This window comes from Oncorhynchus masou, chromosome 32 (assembly GCF_036934945.1).
Source record: "Oncorhynchus masou masou isolate Uvic2021 chromosome 32, UVic_Omas_1.1, whole genome shotgun sequence".
Lineage (NCBI taxonomy): Eukaryota > Metazoa > Chordata > Actinopteri > Salmoniformes > Salmonidae > Oncorhynchus > Oncorhynchus masou.
Genome location: NC_088243.1, coordinates 39,949,218 through 39,964,645, shown reverse-complemented (window position 1 = coordinate 39,964,645; position 15,428 = coordinate 39,949,218). Strand labels below are relative to the sequence as shown.

Genomic DNA, 15,428 nt, shown 5'->3' with positions numbered 1-15,428 from the left:
CCAGACCATTATTCCTCCTCCACCAAACTTTACAGTTGTCACTATGCATTCGGGTAGGTAGTGTTCTTCTGGCAACCACCAAACCCAGATCCGTCCATCTGACTGTCAGATGGTGAAGCGTGATTCATCACTCCAGAGAACGTGTTTTCACTGCTCCAGAGTCCAATGGTGGCGAGGTTTACACCACTCCGCCGACCCTTGGCATTGCACATAGTGATCTTGGGCTTGTGTCTGGCTGCTCGGACATGGAAACACATTTCATGAAGCTCCCGTTGAACAGTTCTTGTGCTGACGTTGCTTCCAGAGGCCGTTTGGAACTCAGTAGTGAGTGTTGCAATTGAGGACAGACAATTTTTAAGCGCTCCGCGCTTCAGCACTCGGCGGTCCTGTTCTGTGAGCTTGTGTGGCCTACCACTTTGCGGCTGAGTCGTTGTTGCTCCTAGACAATAACAGCACTTACAGAGGGGCAGTGCTAGCAGGGCAGACATTTTACGAACTTGTTGGAATTGTGGCATCCGATGATGGTGCCACGTTGACAGTCACAGAGCTCTTCAGTAAGGCCATTCTACTGCAAATGTTTGTCTATGGAGATTGCATTGCTGTATGCTCAATTTTATACACATGTCAGCAACGGGTGTGGCTGAAATAGCTGAATCCGGGGTGTCCACATACTTTTGCATATATAGTGTATGTTTCATTGCGAAAACATGTTAGAATTGATGTTCCCAAACTGATTTCACTTGGTTTCCCAAATTAAGCACTGGGTAGCTGCAGGAACAAGGTTTGAGAGTCCATGGCATATAGAGTTTGGGCGGAATATCACCTGTTGGGCAGCGAGAGCATGCTCCTGAATCAGTGGTTGATGCGTGGAGGGAAATAAGTGTTCTTCAATGTATATTTATTTCTCAGCTTCTCATATTAAGCACATGCTCTGCTATAAAACCAAAGTAGCCTGCAAAACGGACTGGCAGGAAAGCGTTAGGCCTCCATTCGCTATTCGAGTGCATACAGATTACTTATTATTTCCCCATGCCTCTGTTCCTGCAAATTTGATAATGGGCCATTCTAAATCAAAACTAATTTGACATATTAGTAAAGACAAGATTATATTGAGAATAGTCTGATGGTTAAAAATATGATCAGTTGATGAGAGAACAGCTGTGCAGCCTGAGGCAAGAAACAGAGCGCAGGGTTTTTGTTGCTACTTTCTCAAATCATCAATAGCCGATGGTCGGACCATGCAGCCCATATGTTTTGATTTCTAAGACATTCTAAGGTTTGTCTCCTTTACAACTTAAGTTGCCAAGTAACTCTAAATCTAGTATATACAGTAGGACCTGTTTCAAATGTTCACTTTTACCTCAACATAGATGTGCTTTTACACCTGCATTGCTTGTTGTTTGGGCTTTTAGGCTGGGTTTCTGTACAGCACTTTGTGACATCAGCTGATGTAAGAAGGGCTTTATAAATACATTTGATTGACTTCATATGAGCACTCGCTCTGTAACGGGAAAATATCCTATCTATTTTATTCAGCTAAAATCAATTGTATTCTTCTTACTATAAAATCAGATAAAATAAAGGCACAGGACTAAGCATAACTTGTCAGCTAAATGTACAAGCCTACAGACTAAGGAATGGAGCATAGCCAGATAACATAGGTCTACAGGAGGCCAACTCATATTCTTCTTCTGAAATCCATTTTCTTCAAATCATGTTTCTTTAGACCTGACTAAAGTAAATCATGGATTTATTGTGATGGTGTATATTAAATGGATTCATTAAACTTTTTTTAACAGTAGATGTTCCAAAGAGCTTGTTTTTGTGGAGGCCTGGAGATGCTAAACGTGTTTATGTTCGTTAACAGTCAATTACCGCGAGACCGGCAGTCTTTTGCATGACAATAACCGGCTGACAAAATGTCATGAACGCCACAGCCCTATGCTCACCTCATTTGCCACCTGTTTGTCTCCAATAGACGTTGTGTGATTGGTTCTTCGACCAGTCAGTGATCCACTGAACAAATCTCATTGTGAGACATCGAAACTAGTGTTTCAAAAAGAACCAAAACTTCACTGAAATTCTTCTCATTGTGAGCGGTTTCTCTATTATCTGGAGTGAGACTGAGGAAAACATTATGTACTGGTTTGTAAGTAATTCAACCAACCACAGTGACAGACAGTGGAATTTATGTTTGGCAGCTGGTATGGCCTGTTTTAGTATCATCTTACATCTTGAAACAACTAGACAGGACAAATTAATGTGAGGAACCCCTTCTTTCCATAAAAGTAGGGCATTTTGTTTAGTAGTTGTGTATACAGCGTCAATTAATACAATTAATTGTCACTTAAAGCAACAAACACCATGAAAAAGGTCTAAATTCCTGTGTGAACCCGAGGCAGTAGGGGTAACTTACTACAGTAATTAACATTGTCCTTAAAGGTGAGTATCAGCAGTTTTCATGAATATCCTCAATATCCCCTGAGACTCATGCATACCATCAGATTACCATTAAGTGACTCCATTGTATTGTCCTGAAAACAAACAAATCCCACCACACACAGCAATACATACTCTACCCTTTGAGAATGAGTCTGTCAAGTGCGAAGTTAATTTGCATCTGTATATGCCACCAAAACAACTCTCTTCCACCCACCTCCACCACGTCCATTGTGAACCCATCAGATAGAGGCTGACGGAAGCACAAGTCTGGATGCTATGCAGAGGAGATGGATCCTGTGCATTGTGAGCATCAGATAGCCCCTTGTCAGGGTTAGTATTGATCCAATGCTCCACTGCTCCATTGTGAGAGCAGCAGCTGCTTCTGCGGCCTTTTAGATAAGCTTGTGGGAAAATGAAATTATCTTGAAAATAAATAAGCTTTCAGTGTTCCTACACTCCATTGCTTTGGAATAAAAACGATGTCGTTGTCTCCCTCCTGAACACGAAAGTGACAAATAAATAGTAGCATTCAACTTCAGGAGCTGGAAATCATGTAGTGAGAAACATCTTTATAGATGTTTTATTCTAACTATCAGGGGTAGAAATATTTTGTTACTGTACTTAAGTACTTTTTAGGGTATCTGTACTTTACTATTTCTATCGACTTTTACTTGACTACATTAAAAAAATAAAAATAAAAATGTAAAAGTATACTTTTACTCCGGTACATTTCCCCTGATAACTTCATTACCCACTAGAAAATCAAATCAATCTGAATCTGGAAGAAAAAAAACGAGTCATGATGGTGAAAAGATGCAAGCAACGTCGGCTAGCCTGCGCGCTGATGGGTGAACTTGTGTTTTGATATGCAGCAGGCGACGACATGCAAGCAGAGCTGAGCCAATCCTCATATGCTTGGGAAAATACAAGGCTCCTAAAGTGTAAACCACACCCACCCGGAGCCTGTCACCTGCAAAACGTTCATCCACTCAATCGCACAATCATGTCCGACATCGCTCTACCATCACCCACTGATGAAGACAAACACCCATGGCTGTATCTAAAATAAATGTTTTATTTTCTCGGAATTAAGAAATGTTTACCAGAAATTCAGGAAATACTAACGTTCAAGAACTCGCCATAGACTCTAAAAAACACATATAGGTAAGCCTACTGTTAGCTTGCTAGCTAGCTAAAATAACGTTAGTATGCTAGCTAATGATACTTATATTAGCATGCTAGCTAACATTAGCTAACCTAGCTAACTAGCCCACATTTGCTAATGCAACAAGCAGTGTTAGTTGATGCTAGCTAATCTTATACCTAAATAGTTTAATAACTACCTAACCTAAAATGTGCCCAGATTTGGGAGCTTTGTTAATTAACACAATCTAACTACACTGACATGAGCTAACTAGTAGTTTACGAATTTGGAAATCGGATACTCAGTTTACTCAGATTGCTTTAGCAAACAAAGCCTCCGAATCTGCACACATTTGTGTCAGCTAATGTTAGTCTAGCCAAATATATATTTCTCTAAACACACCTGGGCAAGCTAGCTAACTAACATTAGGTTTTGAATTTTAGCTAACACCCACTAGTTTAGCTAGTTAGCTAGCCATTTTATTCCTTGTGTTTGTTGATGCAGTTGTTCTTCTTACCTAGCTAATTACTGTAGACTTAAGCTATTGACGTAACCTACTAGCTAGATCAATTAGCATAGTTTTTTCTGTAATATTAAATGGTGGTCACAATCTCTCACTTAAATAACATTGTTCATTGCTTTAAAATTGGGATCCTATCCTTTAATTATTTGGTGATGGTAGTTATCTAGCTAAGTAACTAATGTCTTTCTCTTTTCCTTTTATTATTATTTCAGAGAAAGCATGTATACCACCTCTTAAGGATTGGACCCTTTGTTTCAATTTTCGCCTAAAATTCCATACCCAAATCTAACTGCCTGTAGTTCAGGACCTGAAGCAAGGATATGCATATTCTTGATACCATTTGAAAGGAAACACTTTCAAGCGTTTGTGAAATGTGAAATTAATGTAGGAGAATATAACACATTAGATATGGTAAAAGATAATACAAAGATATTTTTTCCCAATTATCTTTCAAATGCAAGGCACAATTTAGATTTTACCCACTAGATAGCAGCAGTGTGTGTGCAACGTTTTAGACTGATCCAATGAACCTTTGCATTGCTGTTCAAAATGTTGTATCAAGTCTGCCCAAATCTGGTCAATTGATATATTTTCAAGCACATAACTATAGAGGACATACAAAAATTATATGGTAATAAAACTCATTTTTACACACTCCCAGGAATTTCATAAATTATGGATAATTAGCTTCCCTACAGAAAATACACAAAACTTCACACATCTAGATAGGGAGGGGAGGGGGGGGGGCAGACATTGCAGGGGTTCAAACTGTAGAACCCAGTTCCTACATTTGAATATAAAAATGGATTTATCAAATTGTAAGTCGCTCTGGATAAGAGCGTCTGCTAAATGACTTAAATGTAAATGTAAATAAAAAAATGCTACATTTTATATTTTATCTCTGGGACCCCCAGGATGACAAATCAGAGTAGGATTACTGAATGTAAGTACATTATTTACCTTCAGAGGTGAATGTATCAAACCAGTTTAGTGATGACAGTTTTTTGTTGTTGTGCACTCTCCTCAAACAATAGCATGGCATTTCTTCACTGTAATAACTACCGTAAATTGGACAGTGCAGTTAGATTAACAAGAATTTAAGCTTTCTGTCCATATAAGACATGTCTAAGCCCTGGGTAATTGTCTTGTTATTACAACATCATGCTAATTAAATTATTGCATGTTAGCTCAACCGTCTCAAGGAGGGTACACCGATCCCGTAAAGGTATTAAGAAGTATGGAGAACTGACAGCAAACACACTGAAGAGAAAACATGCCCCTGAGACACCCTCCACCATCAAGCAGTGCACATTACTGAAGACAGAAAAAAAATCCATTGACAAAGCTGTGGTGAAATATGTGAACCAAGGACTCCAAACATTCGCTGTTGTAGAACAAGAAGCATTCAGAGAGTTTGTGCAGGATCTGCAGCCTAACTCAAAGATTTCCCACACTGTGCTCCAGGATTAATGAAGCATCCAATGAAATTAATAAGAAGGTGACTGAGGCCATGAGAGGAGTTGACCACCTTGCCACCACCACCGACTGCTGGTCTGCAAGAATACAGAGCTTCATTGGTGTTACAGCACATTGGATAGACCCTGACCGTCTCAACAGACACTCTGCAGCCCTGGCCTGTAAACGATTGGGAGGCTTGCACACCTACGATTGTAAAAACAACAACAGACAATGGCTCTAACTTCTTGAGAGCTTTCCAAGTTGTTGAAGAAGTTGATAACAACGAGGCAGTCAAAGTAGTGGGAGGAGGTGGTGAAGCAGCTCCGCCAGGATCAGGACGATGGTGAAGAGGAATAACAGGAGATTGAAGAAGTGGAGTTTGTTGATGTGGCAACGATCCTGAATGAAGATGATGGTTTTGAGTACCAGCTGCCGAAGCACTAGCGTTGTGTTTGCCACCTACTCAACTTAGTATCTACAGTCGATGCCCTGAAAGCAACATCCAGTGGGGCCTACAAAACAAAGTGTCCTGTTCAACATTTGGCAAGTGCCAAGCACTTTTGAACAAATGCGGGAGATCCAAACTTGCAGCCGAAACTGCCAGCTGCTGCGCCCGAATGCTACAATCTGGAACTCCTGGTTCATGGCTGTAGAAAGACTCCTGAGGATCGTCAGAGACAAAGGAGAGGCGGCCGTCAGAGTTTCAATCCAGCTGATCTTGCCTTCCTCACATAGTATGCTGCTACCATGAGCCCAGTGGCAAAGGCCAACAACATCCTGCTGGCTGAAACCAATGTCCAGATGTGGTGGCTACTTCCAACTACCAACCTGCGGATCACAAAACTTGACCGAATCAAGTTGTCCCTGAGGTACTGTAAGCCTCTGGTGGATGTGCTACAACTGGGACTGAAGAAGCAATTCAGCCACGTTTCAAGACCTAGAGCTGATTGCTGCTGCAATCCTTCTCCCCAAATTCACAACAGACGACGCCACCACCAGAATGTGTAAGATAAATATGGTTAATTAACAATATTTTATTATTCATAAACTTTGTATGGTGTACATTTTGACACTTCCATAGATTTGAGAATCACCAATTTAAACTACAATAATGACTTTGTGGTTCAGTCCAATTTTTATTCTGCCTTGTATTTAACTAGGCAAGTCAGTTAAGAACAAATTCTTATTTTCAATGACGGCCTTGGAACAGTGGGTTAACTGCCTTATTCAGGGGCAGAACGACAGATTTTTTTTAACCTTGTCATCTCTGTGATTTGATCTAGCAACCTTTTGGGTATTAGTCCAACGCTCTAACCAGTAGACTACCTGCCACCCCAATGGGCCACCCCAAGCCTACTTAGGCCAGTTGCTCGATTTATATAGATTGGGGGGGGGGTTTATGTAGACTCGCAAAAAAACATAACTGCATGATTTATATTGTCATCTCCCTTGTATTTCAGGAATAGACAACATCAAGGACCACATGGAAGAACCCTTGCTGCAGCTAGGCGATGGCACCAGTTCATCAGATAAGGAGGACTTCTTCTCTGCCATGACGAGGTCTCAAGCACAAGAAAGCTCCAAACAGCTGGACCTGGCCTGTTCAGCAGATAATATGGAGTTGCTCGAGTCCTTCCCAGCAGTCTGTAAGTTTTCTCTGTGGCTGAACACGCCCTTACCTGCCTCAGCTGCCTGTGAAAGGCTGTTCAGTATTGCAGGACTTGTTTTCCGCCCAAGGAGAGCAAGGCTGTATTCCAGAAACCAGCTTTTACTGAAGATGATTCGCAAATTCTTCAACTTCAATTAAAGACAGCTTAATGCTAGCAAGCCCAAGGACAAGGATGCCTTATGTGTTTTGTGTTTTGTTGAAAATTCACAAGTTATAGGTGTCCTTGTTACAAAGGTATGACCTGACAGACTGCTTTCTAATGCAGTTACATCAGTGGTGAGCTCATCATCTACATTTTTTACAACATTTCTATAGGATGTTTTTTCTAAAGCAAAGTGACTGTAATTGCTTACGTTTACTGGCTCTATTCCTTAATTAAGGCATAATTTGATTTTGTCTGTAAGAGATGTATGTTCAAGTGTTGCCTATTTGAGAATCCACTTTTTTTTATCTGAGCACTTCTTGCATCCATAAGACTGTTACCTTTCAGAAAAACTCAAGTTCAAACTGAAAAGGTTTGGCTGTTTTGCTTTATAGATTTACCACTCTTACTTTTCATGCTTTTCCTTTTTCGACTCAAGCACATTTAATTTCAGGAACTTTAAGACGTTTACTCAAGTCGTATTCTAATGGGTGACTTTCATTTTTACTTCAGTCATTTTCCAGTAAGGTGTCTTTACTTTTACTCAAGTATGGCTTTTTGGTATTTTTTTCCACCACTGCTAAAAATTACCCATGCCCTTTTTTTCTATTCCAATTTATATCATCAATGAAAAGTAATAATTCTTATGGGTAAAAAACACTGGCTGCATAGTTTATGATGTATACCTGTCCTTTCCTTATAGGTTTACTGAACATTATGGTATTTGTCACTGTTACTGGGTAAGTCACCACCTCCGGGTCTACCTGCCTATGGTATCTCACTGAGCCATGAATGGCGCTGAGACCCTCCCAGGGATGAGTCATAGCCCTGCCTGGGCTGACACCAGCACCTCATTCACAGCCAATAATGAGACATGCTAATGAGAAGGCTGGCCGCCCTACATGCTAGCCATTATGCAGTGCTGTGATTCATGCTCTGTTCTGTAGGAAACCATCATCAGGCCTGGTGCATTCTGGGTCCAGAGATTAACTCCATGATGAAGTCTTTCTATAGTATCAGGGTGATTATATTTGATCTATGCCTCTCATCCTTCGGCCTTGTGGTGAAGGAAATCAGAGAGGAACTGCTTATGGTGTGCATGTGAATGGATTCAATATTGGCTTCATGCAATGTAAAATACATGTGGTCTACTTGATTTAATATTGAACATGTTATATTGAAAACCTTGTTTTAGTATGGGTTTTCACCAGGGGCACAACTTTCACTGGGGACGGGGGATCATGTCCCCTCCACATTTTGAAATTGCCCCCCCTCAGTTTTATCATTGCAATATGATACAAAAAGCGGCAACAATGGGCTTTAGGACCATGCGGGTGCCTCAGAGCAGTCGGGTAGGCTGTTTGGAGTGTTCAGCTGGCTGGATTTAGGACTGCTCAGACACCATAGAGTGGGCTGACAGGCTGTGTGAAGACAAAGCTTCTGGAAGGCTGGCTGAAGCAGCAAGGGAGAGTTGAGCATAGTTCAGTGTGTGTGTTGTGCTCGTTCACCGAGATGTAAAAGCAAGCAGAGCATAAACTGGTTGCTATTTAGTTGACTGATGTAGCTGGAAAGGTAACTGCGGTTTAACATAACAGAAGAAAAAAAAACTGGCATGTAACGTTACCTAATGTTTCATACCCTCTAGACTGAGGTGAATGAATAAGCTTTGCTAGCTAGCTACCACAGCCAGGTCAGCTCTAGCCTCTAGTTATCTGTGGGATAGTGATATGAGGTGGCTATTATTACTATCTAACAGCTGTTGTTTGTATGGAAATGTTTTGTAGCCTTTGTTTGGTCCAGTTTCAGAAGTAAATTAACTTGGCTAGTTTTTGCCAGTTGATGTACCGTTAGAGAGAGTTGGCCAAAAATTGGCTAATGTTAGCTATTATTTTTGCCTCAATCACACTAGACCTGAATCAATGATGAAACCATCGGCCAAACAATTGAATATTGATATTCTGACTAGTTTTCAGTGCAATGTGGGTTTTATTAGTCAGTATGGCAATGTAACATTATTGATCTGTCAGTTTCCATAACTAATTCCCTACTTTTCACATGGACACAGTAATAAACAACTCAATTGTTACAGGCTTCACTGTCATGGTGCATAGTAGAGGTCTGGGCCAGGCCGATTTCTTCATCCCGCCCACACCAGCTGGTTTTCTGTCCGACTACCACCCTCTGCCGCAAGAACTGGTTCTAAACCCAACCACAGTCCCACAATGTTATTCTAGGCATATGTGACGCAGCTCACTTGCCAGCCATGGTCCCAGCAATTCTGCGCTTCTCCGCCCATGCATAGACTATACAGTACCCTACTCTATTTTATTGAGACCATATGCGCACCTGATCTCGCTGGTATGGCTATTGAACTGGAAGCAGCAAGAATGATGACAGCGACACTTCCTACGTTTTGCATAGGCCTATAGGATATAGCCGACCTTTTAGGAGGATGATTTGCAGGCAGAGAGAAATAAATTAGTAATCACTACTTATTGGAAATGAAAATGCTCAACGTTTGCTCACCACAGTAGCCTAACCTATGTGCGCAATGTGCCTTTTCCTTTTCAATGATGATAAAATGTTTTGATTGTACTTCAACTCACGTTGGTTGAGCGCCCTCCTCTTCTTTCCATTATCAATATTTATTTGCAGACACTGTAGTATACTACAATCTAATCGTTTTTAAGTTAATTTAATATTCAAGCTAACTGCCACGTGATTCTCCGTCCAAATATGTGCTTTTAAAACAATGGGTAGACTAACGCATACAAAGCAGAAAGAGGACAGTTTCCAAGTCATCTGGAACGCATTTTGTTGTGTTACAGCCTGATTTTTTTTATCACCCATGTACACACAATACCCCATCATGACAAGGTGAAAACATGTTTTTAGAAATGTTTGCAAATGTATTGAAAATGAAATACAGAAATATATCATTCACACCGCTGAGCCAATACATGTTAGAATCACCTTGGCAGCAGTCTTTGGATTGTACAATATTTCCAATAATATTTTCCAAAATGTTCAAGCTCTGTCAAATTGGTTTTGATCATTGCTCGACAACCATTTTCAAGTCTTGCCATAGTAGAGTAACTACAATGTTGTTTATCCATCCTCAGTTTTCATTAAACTCTGTAACGGTTTTAAAGAGTTACCAATGGCCTCATGGTGAAATCATCTGAGAGGTTTCCTTCCTCTCCAGCAACTGAGTAAGGAAGGATGCCTGTTGTTGTGACTGGGTATATTGATACAGTATCCAAAGTGTAATTAATAACTTCACCACGCTCAAAGGGATATCCAATGTCTGCTTTTTTTACCATCTACCAATAGGGGCCCTTCTTTGCAAGGCAATGGAAAACCTCCCTGGTCTTTGTGGTTGAATCTGTGGTTGAAATTCACTGCTCGACAGAGTGACCTTACAGACAAAATGTGGAAAAACAGGGTGGTCATGATAAAGCATCTCTCTCTCTCTCTCTCTCTCTCTCTCTCTCTCTCTCTCTCTCTCTCTCTCTCTCTCTCTCTCTCTCAGTGGTGACACTTTATAAGTTCCAGCTAAGGGAAAGGTGCGGGTGGGGGAGGGTTTCAAAAGGGTAAGTGATTGCCCTCTAGGGGGCGAGGGGAAAAAAACAAGCCCTAACCTCCAATAGCACTGCTGGCTGCCACCCAGAGCACAGCAACGGGGGTGCAGTCTGATCTGAACACTAGCAGGGAGGGAGACCTACGCTGTACTGCTGCCTCCTGACACAGCAAACTCAACAAGGAGAGAGGAACTATTAGCACATCGTTACAAACACTGTATATAGACATAATGACATTTTAAATGTCTTTATTATTTTAGAACTTCTGTGAGTGTAATCTTTACCGTAGATTTTTATGGTTTAATTCACTTTTGTTTATTATCTACTTCACTTTCTTTGGCAATGTTAACATATTTCCCATGCCAATAAAGCCCTTAAATTGAAATTGAATTGAGAGGGAGACCAGACGTTGCATGGTGTCGGAGCAGGGTGTTTAGTGCATGCATGCACCTAGACGGGCGTCAGGCCATGTCAACATTATGCTAAAGAGCAGTAGCATCAACAGGACGCTCTTTATAATATATTAGATACAGTTGGTTGATTTAAATATTATCTTACTTTTTTTGAGAGGTTATAAATGTATTAATATTATACTACTAAACATTGTTTAAAAAATATTATTATTACAAAATCAACAAAATGTACATTGCTCATCATAGTGTGAATTATTAGAGCATTATTAGAGCATATTATCCTAAAAACAGGTGAACTAATGAGATTTGTTAATGTATTTATTAAACAGCTGCATGAGATTAACAAGGCCTGAGAACGTGTGATTCTGTTATTGCCATTTAGCCTTATAACTTTGAATTACTCTAAAGGCTACTGAGGTCCACACGCCACTGACGATACAACGTATCCAGTCCGCGCGCTGCAACAGTGTCCAAGCGCCACCTTCAGTGTATCCAATTTAGGCGAAAAAAGAAACATCAACTGTAAACTGATACATTTTCTAGGCGCGTGAGTCGGATACATTATTACTGGGCTACTGTGCGTATCTCCAACTCTTTCCATGCTGACAATCTGACTGCATTTCTTTCAGCAAGACTAAAATCATAAATGGAGAGAGTTTTACAATTTGCGCTCCTCATTGGTTGTTCATGTTCCGGGCACTGTGAGTTAAGTGTATGTTTAATATGCATGTCTCGCGCAGCATGGGTCCAGACACCCGTACAACACTACCTACCTCCAAATCCCACCTCCAATGGGAGCTAGGAAGGGCGGTCTAAAGGGTTAAGGGACTGTATGGACTCTGTTGGGCGGAGTGGAGGGGACGTGATTGGACACTTATCAATGACGTAATGGACATGAAAAACCCAATAACTAGTTAAGAAGGCAGTTTGTAAATCTGGAAAAGAGAACCGAGTTTGAGACATAGAGGACGTGGACGCGTTGGTGAAGCGAATACAAAGACTTGGCAGTGGGCTGTTAGATACTGCAACGTCTGGGGGAAGATAACTTTAAAAAGAGACCATGGTGCAGCACACCGACAACAGCGAGACGGAGGGTAGCATGTCCAGGGAGGCTACAGATTCAGAGGAGAGCGAATTTATGGCTTGCAGCCCCGTGCCGATAAACCCAGACTGGTGCAAGACAGCAACCGGTCATATAAAGAGACCTATGAATGCATTTATGGTTTGGTCTAAAATTGAAAGGAGAAAGATCATGGAGCAGTCCCCGGACATGCATAACGCAGAGATTTCCAAAAGGCTGGGAAAGCGATGGAAGATGCTAAAGGACAGTGAAAAGATTCCCTTCATCAGGGAAGCAGAGAGACTCAGGTTAAAACACATGGCTGATTATCCCGATTACAAGTATAGACCCAAGAAAAAGCCAAAGCTCGACAGTTCAAAACCATCAGCACCATTTCCTGAGAAATCTAGCAGCAAAATGGCAAAGACTCCCGGGAAGAAATGCTCAAAAATAAAGGCTAAGACCCAATCTAAATCGTCTCACAGCTACGGAGATGACCGTGTGTTCCCCAAAATTACAAAAACGGTTAAAACTGAACTCACAGATGATGATGACGCTGATGAATACGAGGAGGCCTATGGTATGCGGATTAAACAGGAGGACGAGGAGCAGATGAGGCTGTATAATGTAGCAAAAGTTCCCGCGAGCCCAACTTTGAGCTCCTCGGCTGAGTCCGAGGGGACCAGCATGTACGAAGAAGTACGGAATGCGGCACCGAACAGACTGTTTTACAATTTCAAAAACATTACCAAGCAGAGCACAATGTACCCTGCTTCCGTCTCACCAGCATCTTCTAGGTCAGTTTCCACATCTTCCAGTTCCAGCGAGGACGCGGACGACTTGCTTTTTGACTTCAGTTTAAATTTCGCCCCCAGCGCTCACGGGCAGGAGCTGGGAAACACGAATTCAGGAAATCTTTCCCTCTCTCTTGTGGATAAAGATTTGGACTCTTTCAGTGAGGGCAGTCTGGGCTCTCACTTTGAATTTCCAGACTATTGCACACCAGAGCTCAGTGAAATGATAGCAGGGGACTGGTTGGAGGCGAACTTTTCTGACTTGGTGTTCACATACTAAATGTAAAGTATCCGAGTAGTAACAGAGAATGATAAATGAAATGATGTCCTGTTCAAGTTGTTCCTATAGCCCTGCCTCCTCTGTGGTTTCTAGGGGTCCGGGGGAGGAGACGAGGTGAGGTTTGAGGAATTAGATGCTTATGAAGCTGGTAGCCTACTGTAGCAAAAAAAAAAGTCTGCAGACGTTTTTCTGGCAGCATGACAGGGTTTTATGGATTTTTCTGTAGGTCTACAATTACTATTAAACTAAAACGGACCGCAAAGGGAAACATCTGTGAACTTCTATGCATCTTATCCTCTTAAAACTGCAGGGAGCTGAACACGTAGGACTGTGGACTGACCTAAAGAAAATCTGTGAACTGACATCGTTCAGGATGTTACTTTTGCAACGGTTTTATGTCATTTCTATATGCCGCAAACGTTTTTTTGTTTTGTTTTTGTAACTGATTCCGTTTACCTCCTGATTTGAAATTAAGCAGCCTAAACCTCTTCAGAATACAGGTGTGGAGGAAACATTTTGATACATAACAGACCTCATCTTTTTAAAAGAAAAGTAAGATATTTTCAGGCATATTTTTGTACAGTTAAAAGGGAATGTTCTTACTGTGCTTTCAGTGAGTTTCAGGCACTTCTTCCCTTTATCATTTGTTTTCGCATGCAAGGAAGTCCTGGTTTTAAGGATTAAGTTCAATTAAAACTTGCATCAAAATGCCTTGTGGATTTTAAGGTTTTGTACAGTTGTAGAGCAGATTTGTTCAGTATTTGTAGACGATACAATGGCATCACGGGGACAACATACCTCAGTGCTGGGACTAGTTTCAAGATTGTATATGTACTGTAATATAGTAAAGTTAGGAGTTTATGTATATCATACTCGTGATATGTGGATGGGTCCCAAATCGCAGGTGTGAAACTGGATTTTGGTATTTTTTATGGCACATACTGTTTTTCCCCCTCATTGTTTGTGCAATATATACTCTTAAAATACAGACCATCTGCATTTTTGTAGCAAGTGATGGAAAAATAGCCTTGTGCACTGTCAACATCATTATCTGTCATGATGCGGAAGTCTGCCTTGACAGAAAATGAATAAATCAGCTGGAACTGATACAAAATGACTTAATATGGCCATGTGGTGTGATACATTTAAAAGACAAAACAAAGATACCAATTTGAATTTTATTTGACCCACGAGTTTACATATTGGGCATATCCAAAACATATCTCAACCAAGCTGTAAAACCCCAAACTTCTGGAAGGAACAAAAAAATAGAAGTACTGCTAGTGACATACTTTTATGTGGGTGGTCTGGCAAAAGTCAAAACGAGGAAGCAAAAAAGAACATTCCATAGTCCTGTGTCATGAAATGAAACTTTTTTATTTGAAACTGAAGACTGCCTTCTTTTCTTAAACATTAACCATAAACCTGTATTTATGTTTCTTGCACTTCAGAAAGATATTGTTTATTTTTTATGTGGGTCTTACATATGAAGTCTGTTTGAATACAATGTTTGGAACGTGACCTAATTATATGCCGGGAAAAGGTTCATGGCAGTAGTTATTTCACGTTCCAAGTGTGAATCTCTCTTTGACTCATCTTTTAATAAACAAGTACATACCACCATCAACTGTCCTTTCAGTTTGTGAATAATGCATTATGTAACACGTGCTACTTTGTTGATCGTGAGATGGTGTCATGACAGAAAATGTTAGATGCGTATTTTTGTCAGAACAGACCGCTTTGTTGCCATAGAACACAAATTATATTGCATGGGAACAACAACAATATTGCTTAGTATATACATATTGCATAGGAATAGTAAATGATGAGTACATAACAACATTGCATATTGGCCAAACTCAACTGAAATGGATTCAAACTGTAAAATCGCATTGAATAAAACAACAGGTATTCATACAAAC

At 40.7% G+C, this 15,428-nt stretch overlaps 1 protein-coding gene across 1 annotated transcript; it reads left to right on the top strand.

Moving 5' to 3' along the window:
• The first annotated feature begins 12,320 nt into the window (after nt 1-12,320).
• LOC135526063 (transcription factor SOX-11-like) lies at nt 12,321-15,133 on the top strand. The gene has a single exon (XM_064954125.1). The coding sequence runs from the start codon at nt 12,433-12,435 to the stop codon at nt 13,504-13,506; it is 1,074 nt and encodes a 357-aa protein (XP_064810197.1). The 5' UTR covers nt 12,321-12,432; the 3' UTR covers nt 13,507-15,133.
• The last annotated feature ends 295 nt before the right edge of the window (nt 15,134-15,428 follow it).